General features: G+C 47.5%; 1 protein-coding gene across 3 annotated transcripts in view; it reads right to left on the bottom strand.

Annotated features, from left to right (window-relative positions):
- Nucleotides 1-17,462, bottom strand: part of U2SURP (U2 snRNP associated SURP domain containing) — an 835,376-nt gene that overhangs the window by 401,820 nt on the left and 416,094 nt on the right. For all 3 annotated transcript variants that reach the window (XM_086943721.1, XM_086943722.1, XM_086943723.1), the window contains 3 exons: nt 16,255-16,334; nt 14,867-14,954; nt 13,303-13,425 (listed from right to left, as the gene is read on the bottom strand). In XM_086943721.1, coding sequence (XP_086799847.1) covers nt 13,303-13,425; nt 14,867-14,954; nt 16,255-16,334 — 291 coding nt within the window. The remainder of the gene's footprint in view (nt 1-13,302; nt 13,426-14,866; nt 14,955-16,254; nt 16,335-17,462) is intronic.

The following is a 17,462-nucleotide window of genomic DNA, read 5'->3' as shown; positions in this document are numbered from 1 at the left end:
CCTTTGCATGAATTGGAAAAAGCAAAAAAAACTTCTGGTGTATGTAATGCTCTTTCTGCTACAGTTTCAGGATTTGGGAAGAAAGCGGATAAGTCCAAAGTTTGATTTAAGAGAAAAGGGGAGATGACCTTTTGGTAGAAATTTTGGGTTTGTGCGTAAGCGCATTTTGTCTTGAAATACTTGAAAATACAGTTCCTCAATAGTGAGTGCTTTTATTTCATTAACTCTTTTTAGGGAGGTAATTCCCAAAAGGAAAGTGACCTTCGATATAAGGAACTGTATTTGACATCTGTGTAATGGTTTAAAAGGTGGACACATGAGTCACAATGTCACACAATATTTAGGTTCCATGTAGGCACTGGTGGTGTACATAGTGGAATACCCTGTTTTAAGCCCTTAATTAAAGCCATTAGACATGTATGCGGAAAAGGGATTGGTGTTATTTGTTTTGTAGGTAAGCTGCAATAGCTGCTAAATGTAGCCGTATTGAAGAGTATGCTAAATTTGCTTTTTGTAGATGTAATAAGTAACATATTAGCTGTTGTTCTGCTGGTGTTGCTGGATTAACATTATTTGAAGAACAGTAGTGAACAAAACTTCAATTTAGAGGCACAGCATGCTCCTGTGGTTGGTTTAAAAAGTTCATGCATTCAGGCGGTAAATTTAAGTATCCAAACTTTATGACCTCAGGAGCCAGATTGCAAGATTTAGTTGTTGCGGATTTGGGTGTCTGACTCTTCCCCCACTGTGAGTAAGGAGGTTTGGATAGTTGGGTAGCTTCTTGTGAGGTATTAGGGATAGCTCTGTTAATGTCATGTACCATGGCTGTCGAGCCAAGTTGGAACTATCAATATCATGGTTAAGGAAGTCCGTCTGAGTTCCGGGCCACGTAAGGAATAAGTGGGACAGGTGGAAAAGCGTAAGCAACTATCCCTGACCAGTTCATCCATAGTGCATTCCCTTTGGATTGAGGGTGTGATTGTCTGGATGTGACATTCTGGCATTTTAAGTTCCTGGCAGTGGTGAAGAGAATAATTGTCGGGGTTCCACACCTTAGGAAGTATTGATGTAGTAAATGAGTGTTAATTTCCCATGTCTGCACTTGTTGCATCCTGCTAAACAAGTCTGCTAGTGAGTTCTCCACCCCTGGGATGTATTGTGCTAGGAGGTGAAGTTTGTGATTAATTGCCCATTTCCATATGTTTTGCGCTAACTGTGACAGTTGTATGGTGGGGGCCCTTCTAGTTTCTGAATGTAGTAGATTGCTGTCATATTGTCTGTTTGTATAAGTTTCCTGTTATGTGGGTAAGAACTCTTTGAGAGCCATTTGTATGGTCAATAGTTCTAACATGCTTATGTGTAATGTCTGTTGTGTCGGCCAGTGTCCCTGATCCACAATATCCTTCATATGAGCACCCTGATGGACGTTGGATGAAACCAACACTAGATCCTTGACGTTGTCCTTCTCATGAGACCATTGTGATGCCAAGCACTCTTGTAGGGGTCTCATATATAGTCTTGCATGAGGGACTATTGCTGTACAAGACACCATCATACCTAGAAGTCTCATAACTATTTTGACTTAAGCGATGATGTGGTTAAAAAAGATCCACTTGGCTCTGGAGATTGAGAACCCTTTGTGGATTGGGGTATGATGCCACGGAGATTAAATTTAATATACATCAGAGAGAAGGTTGTATTTGGAGCAGTTGCAGATCGGATATTGTTGCATCGATAGTAAATCACAATCCCTGTAATTGATTGATTGTATTTTGAGTGTTTTTTAGGCATTTTGCTTTGGTCCCGATTCTTGATCAGCCAATCATCTAAATAGGGAAATACATGAATACATGAAGCCATCTTAAGTATATGTACTGGGCACTGGTGATCACGAGTTACCCTGCTACATGACGCCTCCACTGAAGCCTACAGTGTTAAGTATCAAACACCTTGTCTCAATAAATATGTCCTGTTGCCAGTACTAGATTTATTATGACATACACCTAGATGGAACTTGGAGGTGCCCCCTGAAAAACCTACCATTATCTAGTGCACTGGCTGACTGATATCGAACAGCTTGCCACAACAGACTAGTTTCTGAACAACTGCAGTTGAGAACCCACGCTCCGAGGCCACAAACAATGCCTCCTCTGGAGGAAGGTGTTTACGCCTCAGTGATTACGATACCAAGGACAGTTGCTTCAAAGCTCCTGCCACTTTTGATAACGCCACCCCGTTTTCGCCCGAACCTGAGAGTTGCAACCCCCTGCCCTGAGGCCCAATTGGCACAAGGAAAGGCAGGAAATTATTTGTGCAGTAGGCGTGTTACACTGTCAGGCTCGTCACACAACTGAGGTGGGCTACCTGAAGTGGACACAAAAAGAAGGATTACACCATCTTGGTTGTGGTGAAATTAGGAACTCTGGGAGAGGGTTATACCCACTTCCCACAGAAAGTGGTCTTTTAAGTGTAGTGACCACAGGGGTCAGTAGCCCATTGGCTACTACCCTACAGACCCCTTAACACAACTAAATGCACAAGTTACTTACTTGTGTAACAATATATCTGCAAGAGACAATAGTTAGTGATAAATTCCTTACCTTAGCATATCCCCATGCGTCAGACTGGATCTGGAAAGTGTTAGTCAGCAGTACCCATGCGCGCCGGTAGGTGTCGTCGTACGGCTCCGCATACGTCGTCGCCGAGATGCCGTCGCTGGACCTACTTAGACGGCCCACGTACGGACGTCAGTTCTGTACACGACTTTACACGCCAGGAACACAGAGCCATGCAAGATACTGACCACTGGTGCATTGAAACTAGGGCCCTAAAAGAAATGATCTTAACCCTAGAAATCAGTTCGCAGAACGGGGAGGATGGGTGGGGCGGTAAGGAATCCATCACTAACTATTTTCTCTTACAGATATATCTTTACACAAGTAAGTAACTTGTGCATCTGAAAGAGATACCCCAGCAATACCAACCCCAGTGGTGGGTGTAGGAGAGTAGGGTCTGCTTCCTATGGTTACCCCCACTTTTTGATGTTTCACTGGTTTTTCGACTTTAGTCTGGCTGTGGCCCTGCTAATCAGGACCACAGCCTAGCTGTTCTCTCTCTAAATTGATACCATGTACTTTAGGTTTATATCAGATTGGCTACTGGGTCACCTTTGTGAGACCCTGTATATGGTACCTTAGGTACCCAGGGCATAGGTACCCCAGAGGTGTACCAGGGGCTTGGGAATGCATTGTACCACCCTTCGTTAGACTTCCAAACTGACACCACAGGTCTGCACTTGCAGCCTGGGTAAGGTGGTGTAAGCACCCCTTACTTACATATATAGTGTACCTATATCTACCTTTACATATAGACACATATTAACCTATAAGTCACTCCTATGGCAGGCCTTGACAATCCTGAAGGCAGAGAGCTTGGTTTTGTGTGAGAGGGTGCACTAGCATGAGCTGAGCCCCTCTACAGCTTTCAGAAATATCTCCTTATAGCTGTTCTATGATATAGCCATACCATAAACTCTCAAATGCATTATAATCCTCGCGATTAATGGTAACTTTGGTTTGGCTTTATCAAAACATGTTGTGTAAGGTGTCAAACACTTTGGAATAATAACCCCCCCCCCCCCCCCCCACCCGCCAGTTCTGGCGTGGCACACAAGGTGCTCCATGCATTTCCCAGTTCAAACCAGTTGCTGGGGCTCACAGCCACAGCTCTGGCGCGAAACTGGACAAAGGGAAGGGGTGTAACCACCCCCTCCCCACGTCCACCTATAGGTGGGACCTTAGAGTTAGCCCAACCCCTAAACTTAGTACAAGTATAGGAACCCAATCCCTAGGACTTTAGATTACCCTCGACGAAACTCTGAAGAAAAAATCTTGGACCTTCGACATTTCATTTTGACTGGAAGACTGAAGAATCTCCCCAGAGGTCAAGGAGTGACCTCCCAGTTTAAACAGGCACCAAAGAAGCATCTCTGCCGGTCTGCATTTTCGAGGCTCCCGCCGGATCCTGAAGAATCTGCGACACAGGACACGGACTTCCAGACATCTCTGAAGCTGACACAAGTTACCAGCAGAGCTGAGACCTGTAGCTGACACGAGAGACGTGGGACCAGAACTCTTGGACATCCTGCATTTTTGCAAATGCACCTACTTCCAGAGGTTTCCAGAAGTTGTGCATTGGGGTATTTGAAGCCCCTGCCCGACCACCTTTTGCACTGAAGTACAGAGGCCAGTACTCCACGAGTGACCCGTGAGTCCCCTTTCTTCACCGCAGCTCGAGGTTCTTTCGCGGTTCCTAGTCCGTTGGCTAGTGAGCCCCCACGAAGGCCAATCCTTTGTTTCTTGAGCTTTCTTTGTTGCTCCAGATGTGCTCTGAATCCCCTCCAAAGGAGGAGTTCCTCAGACCTTGATGTCTGAACCAAAGCCAATTTTGTCATCTTGCGTGGGTTGCTGGTGCCAAGGCTTATTGGGTCCAATCAGGATTCTGACGATGCAGCACTCGACATCCTTCGTGGGACAACTCGAATCCTGGTCCTCGTGGCTTATGAGTCAAGCTTCAACTCTTTCACCGGAAAACACCCAACATCGGCTGGCATCTTTCTGTCGCCATCCTGGTCACTGGCTAGTGACCCAGATTCTGTCCCCTTATTTTTCAGGTTCTTCACATCACAGATACGCCCTTGGGTCCACCCGGACACTTTTCCTCTGGTCGCCTGCAGCATTTCTTCGCAGCTCTCCATTAGAATCGACGACTAAACTCTACACCAAAAGACACCTATGCACCCGGCTTCTCTGGGTGAGGTAAGATGAGTACTCCCGTGCTCCCGGGGGTCTGGACTCTCGAAGTGTCCTAGTCTAAAAGGGTTCCATCGTAGTTCACCTTTAAGTGCCCTTAATCTTTAAAATTGTAACCGGTTTGTTCTCCATAGAAAGTCAATGGTGATTCGGGGCTGTGTTTAGACACTGCACGCGTCCGCCGTGGGTCTCCTGTGCCCCTACACTGGGTGGTTCCTGGTTGCCCCAGCGGTTCTACAGGCCCTAGGTCTGCTTTCTAACACTCACGTGGTTCTTATAACACTATTTTAGTATATGGTTTGTGAGGTCCCTAGGGCATACCGTATATTGTGCAACTTTTCATATGCTAATTAAGTTCCTTGTATTGTACTTTTACCTCTGACCTCATAAAGAGACCAGACGGGTTGTATTAGGAATAAATATATATATATATATATATTTGATATATAACTTGTGTGGTGTACTTTCACTTGGTCATTCAAGTGATTATATACTCTTAAAACAACTTGCTTAACTCGCCTCTAGGTCTTAGCCTGAAGGCTGCTCTCCACAGCTACCACTAGGATAGCTTTCTATAAGGTTGACTTTAAACCTACCATCAGGTGCCCACTAGCATAGTGGACATCATATGCCAGGCCAACTTCTCACAGTGGGTCTGCAAACAAAGATCACACCAGAAAGTCACAGAACAGAACGGCCAAAGAAGCCGTCTCTCCGGACTTGACTGTCAAGGCAATAATGCTTAGTAAAAGTGTCCAGCTAGGCCCAAGTGGCTGCCTGACAGATGTCTTGCAGGGGGACACCATGTCCCAATGCAGGAGTAGCTGCGGTCGCCCTGGTAGAATGGGCACGCAACACCACTGGAGGTTCCTTTTTAGCCAGACAATAACAGGTTTTGATACACAAGACAACCCTGCTGGAGATAGTCCTCTTGCGTACAGCTCAGCCTTTCTTGGCGTCCACGTAGCCAACAAAGAGCTGGTCATCCACCCGTAACTGTTGTGTGCGATTCAAATAGAATGAAAGCGCACGTTTTGGGTCCATATGGTGGAGCCTTTCTTCCTCTCTGGAAGGGTGTGGAAGCAGAAAGAAAGTGGGCAAGGTGATAGTTTGCCAAATGTGGAAGGCAGTGACAACCTTAGGCATGAAGGAAGGACGAGTGAGAAGCAAAACCTTGCCCAGATGAACCGCCAGAAAAGGAGGTTTACAGGAAAGAGCCTGGAGCTCACTCACTCTCGCCCTAGCAGACGTGATGGCAACCAGGAAAGCAGTCTTTAAAGTCAGTAAACGAAGAGGACAGTTGTGAAGCGGTTCAAAAGGAGCGCACATCAGAAAAGTAAGAACCAGATTCAAGTCCCACTGCGGCATCACAAACGGAATAGGAGGGAAAAGGTGAGTAATGCCTTTGAGAAATCTATTAAAAGGAGACTTGAAAAGAGGGCTGATCAGAGAGCCTGAGAAAGGCCGAGGTTGCAGAAAGGCAGCCCTTAATAGTGCTTAGAGCAGAGCCCTGCCGAGCCAGAGAAAGAAGGAACAAAAGGACCTCTAAAAGAGGGACAGAAAGGGGATCCACAGCCTTTGCTGTGCACCATGCCACAAATCTATTCCGCCTGCAATCGAATACCGATTTAATGGAGGGACGCCTTGCTGGCAGAATGACATCACAGACTTCAGGAGTCAAGTGAAAAGGAATCAACTGCCGCCGCTCAATCTCCACGCATGTAGGTGGAGGCTGAACAGGTTTGGGTGGAGGACCGTCCCCTGCTGCTGCGACAGAAGATCCTCCCGAAGAGGCAGTCGGATCGGGGGATCCATGCTCATACTGAGTAGCTCAGGATACCAAACTCTCCTAGCCCAGTCCGGAACCCCAAGAATGACTTGGCCCCATTCGCTCTTAATCTTCAGCACTCTGGGTAGAAGTGGTATAGGCAGAAAGGCGTACAATAGATCGCAGCTCCACTCGCGATCAAAAGCGTTGCAGAGCGAGTGCTGCCTAGAAAATTCCAATGCGCAGAACAGCTGACATTGCGCGTTCTCTTCGGTGGCAAATGGATCTAACCAAGGCCCCCCCCCCACTGTCGAAAGAGACCTTGCGCCACCTCCGAGTAAAGACACCATTCCTGATCCATCAGGCACCAGCAGCTGAGTTTGTCCCCGCTGGTGTTCAAAGAACCTGCCAGGTGTTGAACCGTCATCGAAATGCCATGAGGCTCCAGCCATGTACAGAGGCGAAGAGCCTCCTGACATAGGGTCCACGACCCCGCCCCAGCCCCGCCTTGTTTGTTGCAATACCACATGGTGGTGGTGTTGTCTGAACACCTGCACCACCTACCACTTGACAGAGGAAAGGAATGCCTTCAGTTCCAGAAGTTCCAGAAGGTTGATATGGAGCCGGGACTCCGCCGGAGACCAGATGCCTCTGATCCCCGCCTCTCCCATGTGGCCGCCCCATTACAGGAGGGACGCATCCGTCACCACTGTGTGCTCCGGTTGGGGAAGGGAGAGGGATCTGCCGCTGACCCAAAGCGGATTCGTGAGCCACAACTGCAATTGTTGCGCCGTGCCCTCCGAGATCTGGACGTAGTCGGACAGGTTCCCCTGATGCTGAGCCCACTGGAACTTTAGGTCCCACTGCAGAGCCCGCATACGCCATCTGGCATGGTTGGAGAGCAGGATGCAGGAGGCCATGAGGCCCAGCAGCCTCAAGTTCGGCCTGACCGAAACCCCGGAAACTGTGCTGTGTCCAGAACCGCCCCGATGAAGAGGAGCTTTTGGGAAGGCATCAGGTGCGACTTCGGTACGTTGATGGAGAACCCCAGCAAATGCAGGAGGTCGGCCGTAGTCTGGAGGTGGGAGACTACTATTTGGGGCAAGCCCGCCTTCAACAACCAGTTGTCGAGATAGGGGAAGACAAACCCCTGGTCTGCGCAGATGAGCTGCGACCACCGCCATCACTTTTGTGAACACCCGAGGGGAGCTTGTAAGGGGAGCACGGTGAACGGAAAATGCTCCTGCCCTACCATGAATCGAAGGTAACGCCGGTGGGCCGGCAGGATGGGGATATGAAAATAAGCGTCCTGCAGGTGCAACGCTACCATCTAGTCTTGCGGGTCGAGGGCAGACAAGACCTGAGCAAGCGAGAGCATCTTGAACTTCTCCTTCCGGAGGAAGGGATTGACGTTCCGAAGGTCTAAGATAGGACGCAGGCCTTTGTCCTTCTTTGGAACACAGAAGTAGTGGGAGTAGCAACCACGACCTACTTCTGGCGTCGGAACGCTCTCGATTGCCCCCTTGACCAAGAGGGCCGTGACCTCCTGCTGGAGAAGTGCCAAGTGATCCCCCGACATGTGGTGATATTGAGGTGGCATGGCTGGGGGTGTAGTCTTGAAGGGGAGGGTGTAGCCCCATCAGACAATCTGCAGGACCCACCTGTCCGATGTGATGGTATGCCAGTGGTGGAGGTGATGGCGAATCCTGCCACCCACTGGCATCTGGAGGACCTGAAACACCAGACTCGGAAGGTTTGGAGGCAGTGGCAGCAGGGGGGGTGGTGGACTGACCTGCACACTGGCCCCGTGAAGCCTCTGCGGGTCCCACGTCCACAACTGCACTGAGACTGTTGCTGCGCAGGCTTGTGGCTTTGAAACGAACGTGCTTGGGCGCCCCTTTCTTGGCCACATAAGGAGCGAAAAGCAGAAGCGGAAGAAGTGCGTGTGGCCAAAAGGCCCAAGGACTTGGCCGTAGCCCGTGAGTCCTTAAAACTTTTCAACGAGCAATCTGCCTTATCGCCGAACAGGCGAGTGCCATCAAAGGGTATGTCCATCCTTGTATTCTGGACATCCTCAGAAAAGCCAGTGGTCCTCAGCCAGGCGTGGCGACGTAACGCCACTGTCGTTGAAAAAGCCCTGCCCAGCGAGTCAGCAGTTTCAAGACCACAATGGATGGTGAATTAGGCTGCATCTCTCCCCTCAGCAATAGCTTGGGAGAGTATGGTCCGAGCCTCCACCAGACTCTGAGGCAGCACTTGCGCAACCGTATCCACACAGAATGGGAATAATGACCCTAGAGACATGCAAGGTTGACAGACCGCAATCCTGAACTGGCGGAAGAAAAAATCTTCTTCCCATACTGCTCCAGTTTCTTGGATTCCCTGTCCAGAGGTGCGGAAGGGAACGCGCTTGAGGACGCAATGGCTTGGACAACTAAGCTCTCAGGGGTAGGGTGGTGGGAGAGGAAAACGGGGTCGCCCGGGGCTGGGCGATGTCGTCGGGCCATGTTCTTGTCCACAGGAGCCCCTGTGTTGGGCCTGGACCAGGTGCCCAAAAGAAGGTCTGAGAGTGCGTCGTTAAAGGGCAGCAGCGGCTCCGTAGAAGACTACGCTGGCCGAAGCACCTCTGTCAGGAGCTTAGTCCAGACGGCCACGGTAGGGAGCTCAAGGTGGAGGGCCTCGACTGCCCTACGCAACACCATAGAGTATGAACCACCCTCCTCATCCCAGTTCGGGTCTAACTCGCATTGTGTTGCGAGAGGGTCCTCAGACCCCTCCTAGTCCTCTACAGCCTGCTGAACAGGTGGAACATAAGGAGTTCGGTGAACAAAGGGAAAGAAATTCCCAAATGGTGTCTGAATCGGCTTCGGTCGACACCCTTCCGGCACCCGCTCCACGTCGAGGAGAAGGCCAGGGATGGCGTTGGCGCCGTCAATATCTGTGGAGGTCCTACAGGGCCAACCGACATGGACGGGGATCCATGGGGGTCTCTCTGCGTCAAGGCCGGAGCCGGCGACGTCGAAGACCAAGGATCCCCAATCGGGCCCACAGGGCTCGAAAGCACACTGGCACGGCAGGACGGTCCAAAGACACGTGCCATTGCTGACGGGAACTCCTGCAGCTGGGCCTGAGTGGCTGATGGACCCGGAAAGGGTGGGTAGGCCATCGCCAACTGCGGAGGCTCCGCTGGAGCCGCAGGGGCGTTGCCACCTGCACCTTCAGCCATGAGGGGAAGGCGAAGGCGCTTCTTTGACTTTTTGTCCTTCGCCTTACCTGACTCCAAGTGCGAAGACTTCGAATGGTGGTGATGGCTCCGTGGCCGGTCCCTTGACCGCCCATGGGACCGGGACCTGGAACGGCGCGGAGCAGACTCCCGAGCCTCTAGCCACTTTCTGGACCGCTCCCGCAAAGTTTTCGGGGACATGGCCTGGCAGTGGGAGCAATCATGGTCGCGCCCCAGGCAGTGGAGACACTCACGATGCGGGTCAGTCACCGACATCGTGCGGGGACAGACCGCGCAAGACTTAAAATCAGGCATCCCTACAGTATAAGTACTCCAAAAACAGAGCCAAAAGTCCCAAAAAAACTCAATCAAAAAGTGACTGGGGGTACCGCTCTCTCCGGATCTGCGCTTGCTGGCGCAGAAAAAGAAAGAACGGACGTAAGCACCCGTGAGCGCATCTAAGTAGCTCCAGCGACGTCATCTCGCGACTACAACGCCAAAGACGTACGCAGAGCCGTACGACAACGCCTACTGATGCGCAGGGGTATTGCTGACGAAAACTTTCTGGATCCAGTCTGATGCCTGAGTATATTCTAAGGTAAACAATCTATCACCAACGTGTCTCTTTCAGATTGAGTATTTGGTTTGTCACCTGACACCAGGTAAACAGATTTGCCTGACTAAAGAAGAAGGACAAAGACTAGCTGAAGCATGGACTAGCTGTGGACTTGGCACCAAAACCTGCCTGCCTGCTCCTGTCTTGACAGTTGCAAAGGCCCGACTTGCCCTGCAACTGTACATCCTCCAAAAGCCTTATAGGGCTGCCAGCATTTTGCCAACCAGCTAGCATCTCCCTAGAAGTGGAGGAGTCACTTCCCTGCAGCCACCAATCACCGATTTGCTGACCACCGGAAACATCAACGCAGCATCAACACAGGAGGAGGTCAGTGAGCGTGAAGGAGGTCTGCCCCATCGATCCATCCAGTCTTCGAGACCCTGGCCGCAACCTGCACCAATTCCCAGCGTACACGTGCCTGGTGCAAGCACTAAGGTTTGTTTATACTCAGCTTGAAAACTACCCCAGCCAAATCGACCTGCACGACAAGGGACTCCAAAAGAGGCCAGCTACACACCAGAAGTCATCTTGCTGTATTTCCTCTACCTCTTCTGCAGATGCGCCAAGAAATGCGAGAGCCTCAAACTCACTGACCAGCTGGACAAAACACCTATGAACCCGAGCACCCCAACCCGTGTCCACTGGGTTCTGCCGGACTGGTCCCCCCCCTTGCAGTCTTTCTTTGCAGGCACTGTTCCCTATTGACTTCCACGTGTAGCGTTCAGGGCTACCAATGCTGAAAGCACCTCTGTACCCGGACCCCACAGAGCAGGTAAACCTGAACTCTTGGTGCTTTCTTGGACCTTGGCACCTACTTACCTTAAGTACAGAAAAACAGTCCTGTAAGTCATTTGCTATTGTGCCCCTATGCAGTGTACGTTCATACCTCAAATCTGACATCTGTATTTTCTGTGTTTCTGAAAATTCTAACTTGAAAAGTGCTTACCTGATCTAGAAACTCTTGGTGTCTAAATAGATTTTTAAAATCTATGGTATTCTTATAAATTGGTGTTGGATTTCCTTCTTGAGTGTGTAATTTATTTACTCTGTATATGCAACAAATGCCTATCACTCCCCTATGATAAGCCCAAGGCTGCTTAACCACAGTACAACAAACAGAGCACCCTGGGATTGTTAAAGTAAGCCCATGTACACTAATAGGGGATACCAGGACTCTTTGCCCCATCTCACTCATTTGGTACACTATATAGAGAGCAAGCTTCCAACAAGTATTATACCAAAAGGCAAGCTTCAAAGTCGAAGCAGCCTTCGAAGGGCAAATGGGGAACAATTGGGCATGCTCTATTGTTTAGGTAGACAGGTTGGAACCTGCACCCGGGAAGGGGAAGCCAGTAGTCAAACTGGTTTTCTACGGGTGTGAAGTGCCCTTGGAAGCCACACCTCAGGGTTGGGCTAGAGAGCTCTGGTCCCTGAGAGAGAGGTTCAGTCATCTTGGAAGTGGGCTTAACGGTGCCTCCTAGGATAGCAAGATGGTCATCAGGAGGACAGGAACCCGGATGCCCATTGGCTATTGGCACTCGGAACTCAGATCTCGACTGGACTGGATTGGAAGGGGGACCGAAGAGGAGCTAACCTGCTGGAGAATGGAACCAGCAAAGAGAGAGTGCACCAGAGGTAACTGTACCTACTAAACCTGGTGACTAATAAAGGAGAGGTACTGCACCTTCTGTGTTCTTCTCAAGAAGAAGCCTTCTCCATTGTCCAGCCAAAACCAACAGGCTCAAGGGTCAGTGAGCTGACCTCACGTACACAGCACTGGCACACAACAGCTGAGGAACCGGCAAGTTGGCACCCAAAGTCTTCAGGCCACCGCAAACCGCCACGATGCAGCACTAGGGACCAATACTCGACACAAAATGTTGCACCCGAGTTTGCTGAGCCCAGAAGTGTCATTGAGGTGCAGCTGGAATCACAAGGAAGAGTTATTTGCCCAGGATTGATTGGCCTGTGACCACGATACTGGGCGACCAGTAGGCCAGAAGCAAATGGGCTTCTGCCAGCACCGAGAGGACTTCAAGGAATGTCCACCCTGTGACCAGGACCACCTCACCTCCTTTGTGCATCCACAGCATTATTTGGGCATCTTCAGCATCCTTCATCCCTTGCAAGAGGACTACTTTCATATGAAAGTCCTGCAATGGATAAAAGCGATTGATCACTTCTTCAACTACTGAAGTAACAGTCTCTGAGGACCTTGTTGGTCTCCCGGACAGGCTCTCTACTGGAGTTGGTTGCCTAAAGTGACTTAAAAAGACCACATTCCAGCTAGCCAAACATTTTAGTTGAATTTTCCAGTGCTTGTTAGCAGCTGTGTGAAATAACCTGATTTACATTACCTTGTAAATATTACGTATATCTCTGGAACTTTTCCATTGTGGTGTATATAAATACAGTCTATTTTCATAAATTGCTGCCTGTTTCCATCGGTGTCTTGTTGATTTCTTGTTAAATTGTTTCGGTGCTATGCTAATGCTTTGCACTTGTTCATTTGCTGCACAGAGCTACAGCTCCCCAGTGTTGAGCTGAAGGTTCAACAAACGAAATCCAAGGGTCCCAACAGGGTTGGTACGTGTACTGCACGGTGATGTTGCACAACCACACCATATAATACACCCCGTGTTCTCACAGACATGATATCAAATTAGAAGTACTGTATATAAATGTGTGTCGTGGGAACATCCTGAAAATCTGGCCTAGCACAAGCACCGCCGAACCAATATTGGATGCCCCTGGAATAAGCAGCCACATTTTCATATTTAAATGAAGATTTATGATAGCATAAAGACTAATAAGTCCTTTCCATCCAACATCATTTTACATAAACCTCGGGTATGCACTATTGGACAATAACCTCTTCATTTACCTCTGGTTCTTTAACCTCTACAACGTTAACAAGACCCAAGAAAACATTTTGTAATTTTATCAGGAAAGGTTCAGGGTAAATAGTCCAGTCTTCCCAAGCTCTAAAACAAGCCATCACTCGTTGCTAAAAAAAATAAAAAAATAAATCAAATATTAGCAGCTTAAATAAACAATTGAAATGTGAACACAAAAAGGAGCACAAATTAAATACAGCATTGCACAGTTTTCTTATCAAATAAGGAATACCAACAATTACAGTGGACAGCAGCAAGGTCTAAAACAAACCGGGTTCAAATCAAGATGTGAATCTAGTACAAGTATGTGGCGAATAAATAGAGAAGAGGGTCAGAAATCAGGTCAAATCTGTAGCACAGAGCGGAACAACCTAGAAATGCCCGAATGCATTTAATTAATAGTCTTAGTTGGGCTGAATTTGGATCCCATTAGCATAATGACCAAGTAGGGAATGGAATAGGGGCCCCAGAAACTCATTACTGGAATAATTCTTTGCTGCTCTTCTCACTTTTTAGGGTGATTCTGCCACTTAAATATAAAGGTCCTCATGGCTCTGGGTAACTCACCCCTTTGGGGCATCTGCAAAGTGATCTAAAGTCAGCAGGTTCTTGTTCTTTGTCAACTGGATCAGATGCCGGCCCTCAACTCTCTGCTCTCTGAGCAGTTCAGCTTCTTCTTTTAAGTCAATGAGCAGTAGTGACTCATCTGGAAACAAAGCCTGGCACCGCTCTAGAGGAATACCATCTACCATAAAGTTCATGTCACTAGCAAATATCCTCTGTAGACTGATGCACTTGATCTTATCATGATTAACGAGTTACTGGTTGGAAGAGAGTAGTTTTTATCTAACACTCCAGAGATCCTGATCTGCGTTTCTCAAGGTTTGAGGGCTGACACACAGCAATGGGGCCAGATTTAATGAGTTGCGGATTCTCTTTCAGACAGCCTCAGCAAACATCCCCTCCTTATAACCAAGGAAAGCGGGAATACTGGTTTCGAGGACACACACACAGTCTTGGGGCACAGAACAGATTTAATTGGGCCAAAAGCTGTAGGTACTCTTCTACACAAGAGCACAACCAGCTGCCACCGATTTTCAGCATCCCAATACCATGGTAAGGGAGAGAGCAATAGTAACTACCCTCTACTACAGGAGTAGAGTGCTGGGGGGCTAGATAAGTGTAGGAATATGGATTAGAGTGAGATAGAGATGGAGTACACTTTGTCTAATTGTGTAATAGTAGCACTTTTATCTAATGATTAGGCTTATAACAAGCAAGGAGCACGTGCCTTTAAATTCAACTGGGGGACAAAATATATGAGGGCCAATTATTATTTTATTTATATATTTTTAAAGTGGAGAGGCACAGCTTTCCCAACCTGTGGTAGAGCTCCACTCCCTACACCAACAGATTAAATAAAACACTTCAATATGACAGTTGATAATTGGAGGATGAGTAAAGGAATTCGTAAACTTTCAAAAACTGTTAGGAGTCAGGTTTTTAGATGCCTGTGGAAGGACTGCATATATAGCGAAGGCTTATAATTACCTTAAAGTTTTCAGATTGCAAATGACCTTGTATAGCTCGATAGGCAGTATTGAGATCAGCAAATATCTGGCTTAATTTAGCTTCAAAACTACAAGAAAAAAGTGTATGATAAATGTACAGTTAAATTATCAGTCTAAAGTCTTTCCAGACTAAATTTCAAGTACATTTTCCTTATTTCTTTTAATTGAGACTTGCAACCCCTTGCGCTGGAAAATTCAAGTAGCAATGCTACAAACAGAAAGGCAAATGCCCTTTTTGATAGCTAAGAAAGATTTCTCTTTACAGTTACAAAGTAATGGTATGTGAATAAAAAAACATTTAAAGTGACATCAAAGTTAGGCGTTCGAGTAACACAAAATCTAACGTTTAAAACCAAAAAAAGCACTGAAATTCACCAGTTATAGTTTACTGAGATACCTATAACTTCCAACCCCGGCCATTCACAGCTTATACCCTCACATATTACATCACTATAGCATGTTTAATGAGGTAGTTTGTGAAATCACTCAAAAAAACACAGCTAAATACAATACAGAGTTACTTTTGAACGTTTGTGGATGCATACCATGGAAGTAGCATAAGTGCTTTAGTCAAGTGTGGCGGTGCATGTTCAAAGTTATATTGTGCACAGTTTTCAAATCACTTAAAGTTTGGGGTGCCATTAGTACTCTATGTTAAACAAGGTAAATGTGTGAGCACATATGATGTGGGTTGCAGAGCTGTCCTTCAAGATAGACTATTCCTTAAAGCCAAAGCATCTTGCAAAAAATATATGCGTAAGCCCAAAGCTTCTGTCAACAATAGATTACCAAGAAGTGTATATCAGGGCAAGTGCAAGTGTTAAGCACTTGTAATACAGTGGTACAGACCGATTCTTTATAGCGAGGATCTTTAAAAAGGTGTGGGGGTTCATTTTCAGAGTCATCAATAATGTCATAAATCATGTAATTGAACAAGTGTGTGATGTACTATGGGAGGGCATAAGCAGTGCATGGTGGGGAAGCAAGATATAGTTAGCTCACTGAACAATAACTGGCCAAACCATTGTTTTTTTTTTGTTTGACTTTAGTTTTTACAATATTTCAAAACCTAACTGCCACATTACTTTAAACTTAAGATTTTTTCAGCAAATTTCTGAGGTTTTATTAAAATGTAACATACGATCTTATTAATATACTTAACTATAACATCTCTTTTTAACTTTTCTTTCTTTTCTTGATATATATATATATATATATGCACATAAATATACATATATACATACACACACATACATAATCAAATCTGTTTACCAAGCAATGGCATTTCCAAATGTTAGAAAAGCAGTTTACTCACGGAGGGCTCGAAATAAAAAAAATAAAAAATTACCAAGATACAAGAATACTTACAATTTTCTATAATATGAAGCATTGGCAACTTTAGCACATGAGTTGTACAACACATCTGAGACCAAATAGAGTCTAGCAATCTGTGGTAGAAAGCATAAAAATTAGTGATGCAAATTTTACCGCTCTTAAAAAGCAGCAGTAAAAGAAACAAAATCATCTAATGAGCAACACAAACACTGCTGGTGCAAATGATTATTGGCACAAAGTGCATTGTATATGATCTAACTAATGAAGGCTATGCAGTTGTAATTTACCGGAGGAAGCAACTAAAAGCATGAATCAGAAATATTCTGTAATTCGTGGTAATCCATAACACATGCAGGAGGGCTTGATCAATTTTAGATTCTCAGAATATCCACATTACATTTGCAGGAAAGTATTTATACTATAGACATCATATACATTGTCATTTAAAATAATCAAGTGTGTGTGTGTGTGTGTGTGTGTGTGTGTGTGTGTGTGTGTGTGTGTGTGTGTGTGTGTGTGTGTGAACGGACACAAAACTTATAAAGTTACTTACCTGTAACTATAGTTCTCCAGGGGATACTTACCAGAGCGCTGAACAGTACCATTGCAGTCTTTCCCAGCCGGGAGTTCATTGCACCTTGGGACGCGCTGACCTGCGCCACAGCACCCGGTACTCGGTCTCCTTCTGCCGCCGCAGCTCGTGCTTCTTAGAGCCCGGCCGCAGTAGGGAGGGGATCGGAGGACTACAGCTCCCGGCAGCCTTTGCGGCCGGAACCCGGAAGCCGCCTACAACCAATCCGCGCCAGGAGGCGCATAAAATCTGCGCACACCCCCGGTGGAGCGGGGATACTTACCAGAGCGCTGAACAGTACCATTGCAGTCTTTTCCAGCCGGGAGTTCATTGCACCTTGGGACGCGCTGACCTGCGCCACAGCACCCGGTACTCGGTCTCCTTCTGCCGCCGCAGCTCGTGCTTCTTAGAGCCCGGCCGCAGTAGGGAGGGGATTGGAGGACTACAGCTACCGGCAGCCTTTGCGGCCGGAACCCGGAAGCCGCCTACAACCAATCCGCGCCAGGAGGCGCATAAAATCTGCGCACACCCCCCCGCATCGCGGGACCGCGTGCGGGCCAAGCTCTGGCTAAGCCCGGGCAAAGGGCAGGCCCTCTACGGCTCTCATCGGCTAGAGGAGGCCGGTCCGGGCCAGTCACTCTGCCCAAATATTTTGTTGGGTTAACTCTTT

This window comes from Lissotriton vulgaris, chromosome 11, assembly GCF_964263255.1.
Source record: "Lissotriton vulgaris chromosome 11, aLisVul1.2, whole genome shotgun sequence".
NCBI classification, from domain to species: Eukaryota; Metazoa; Chordata; class Amphibia; order Caudata; family Salamandridae; genus Lissotriton; species Lissotriton vulgaris.
The sequence above is the reverse complement of the archived record's forward strand: the minus strand, read 5'-3'. Positions and strand labels throughout refer to the sequence as shown.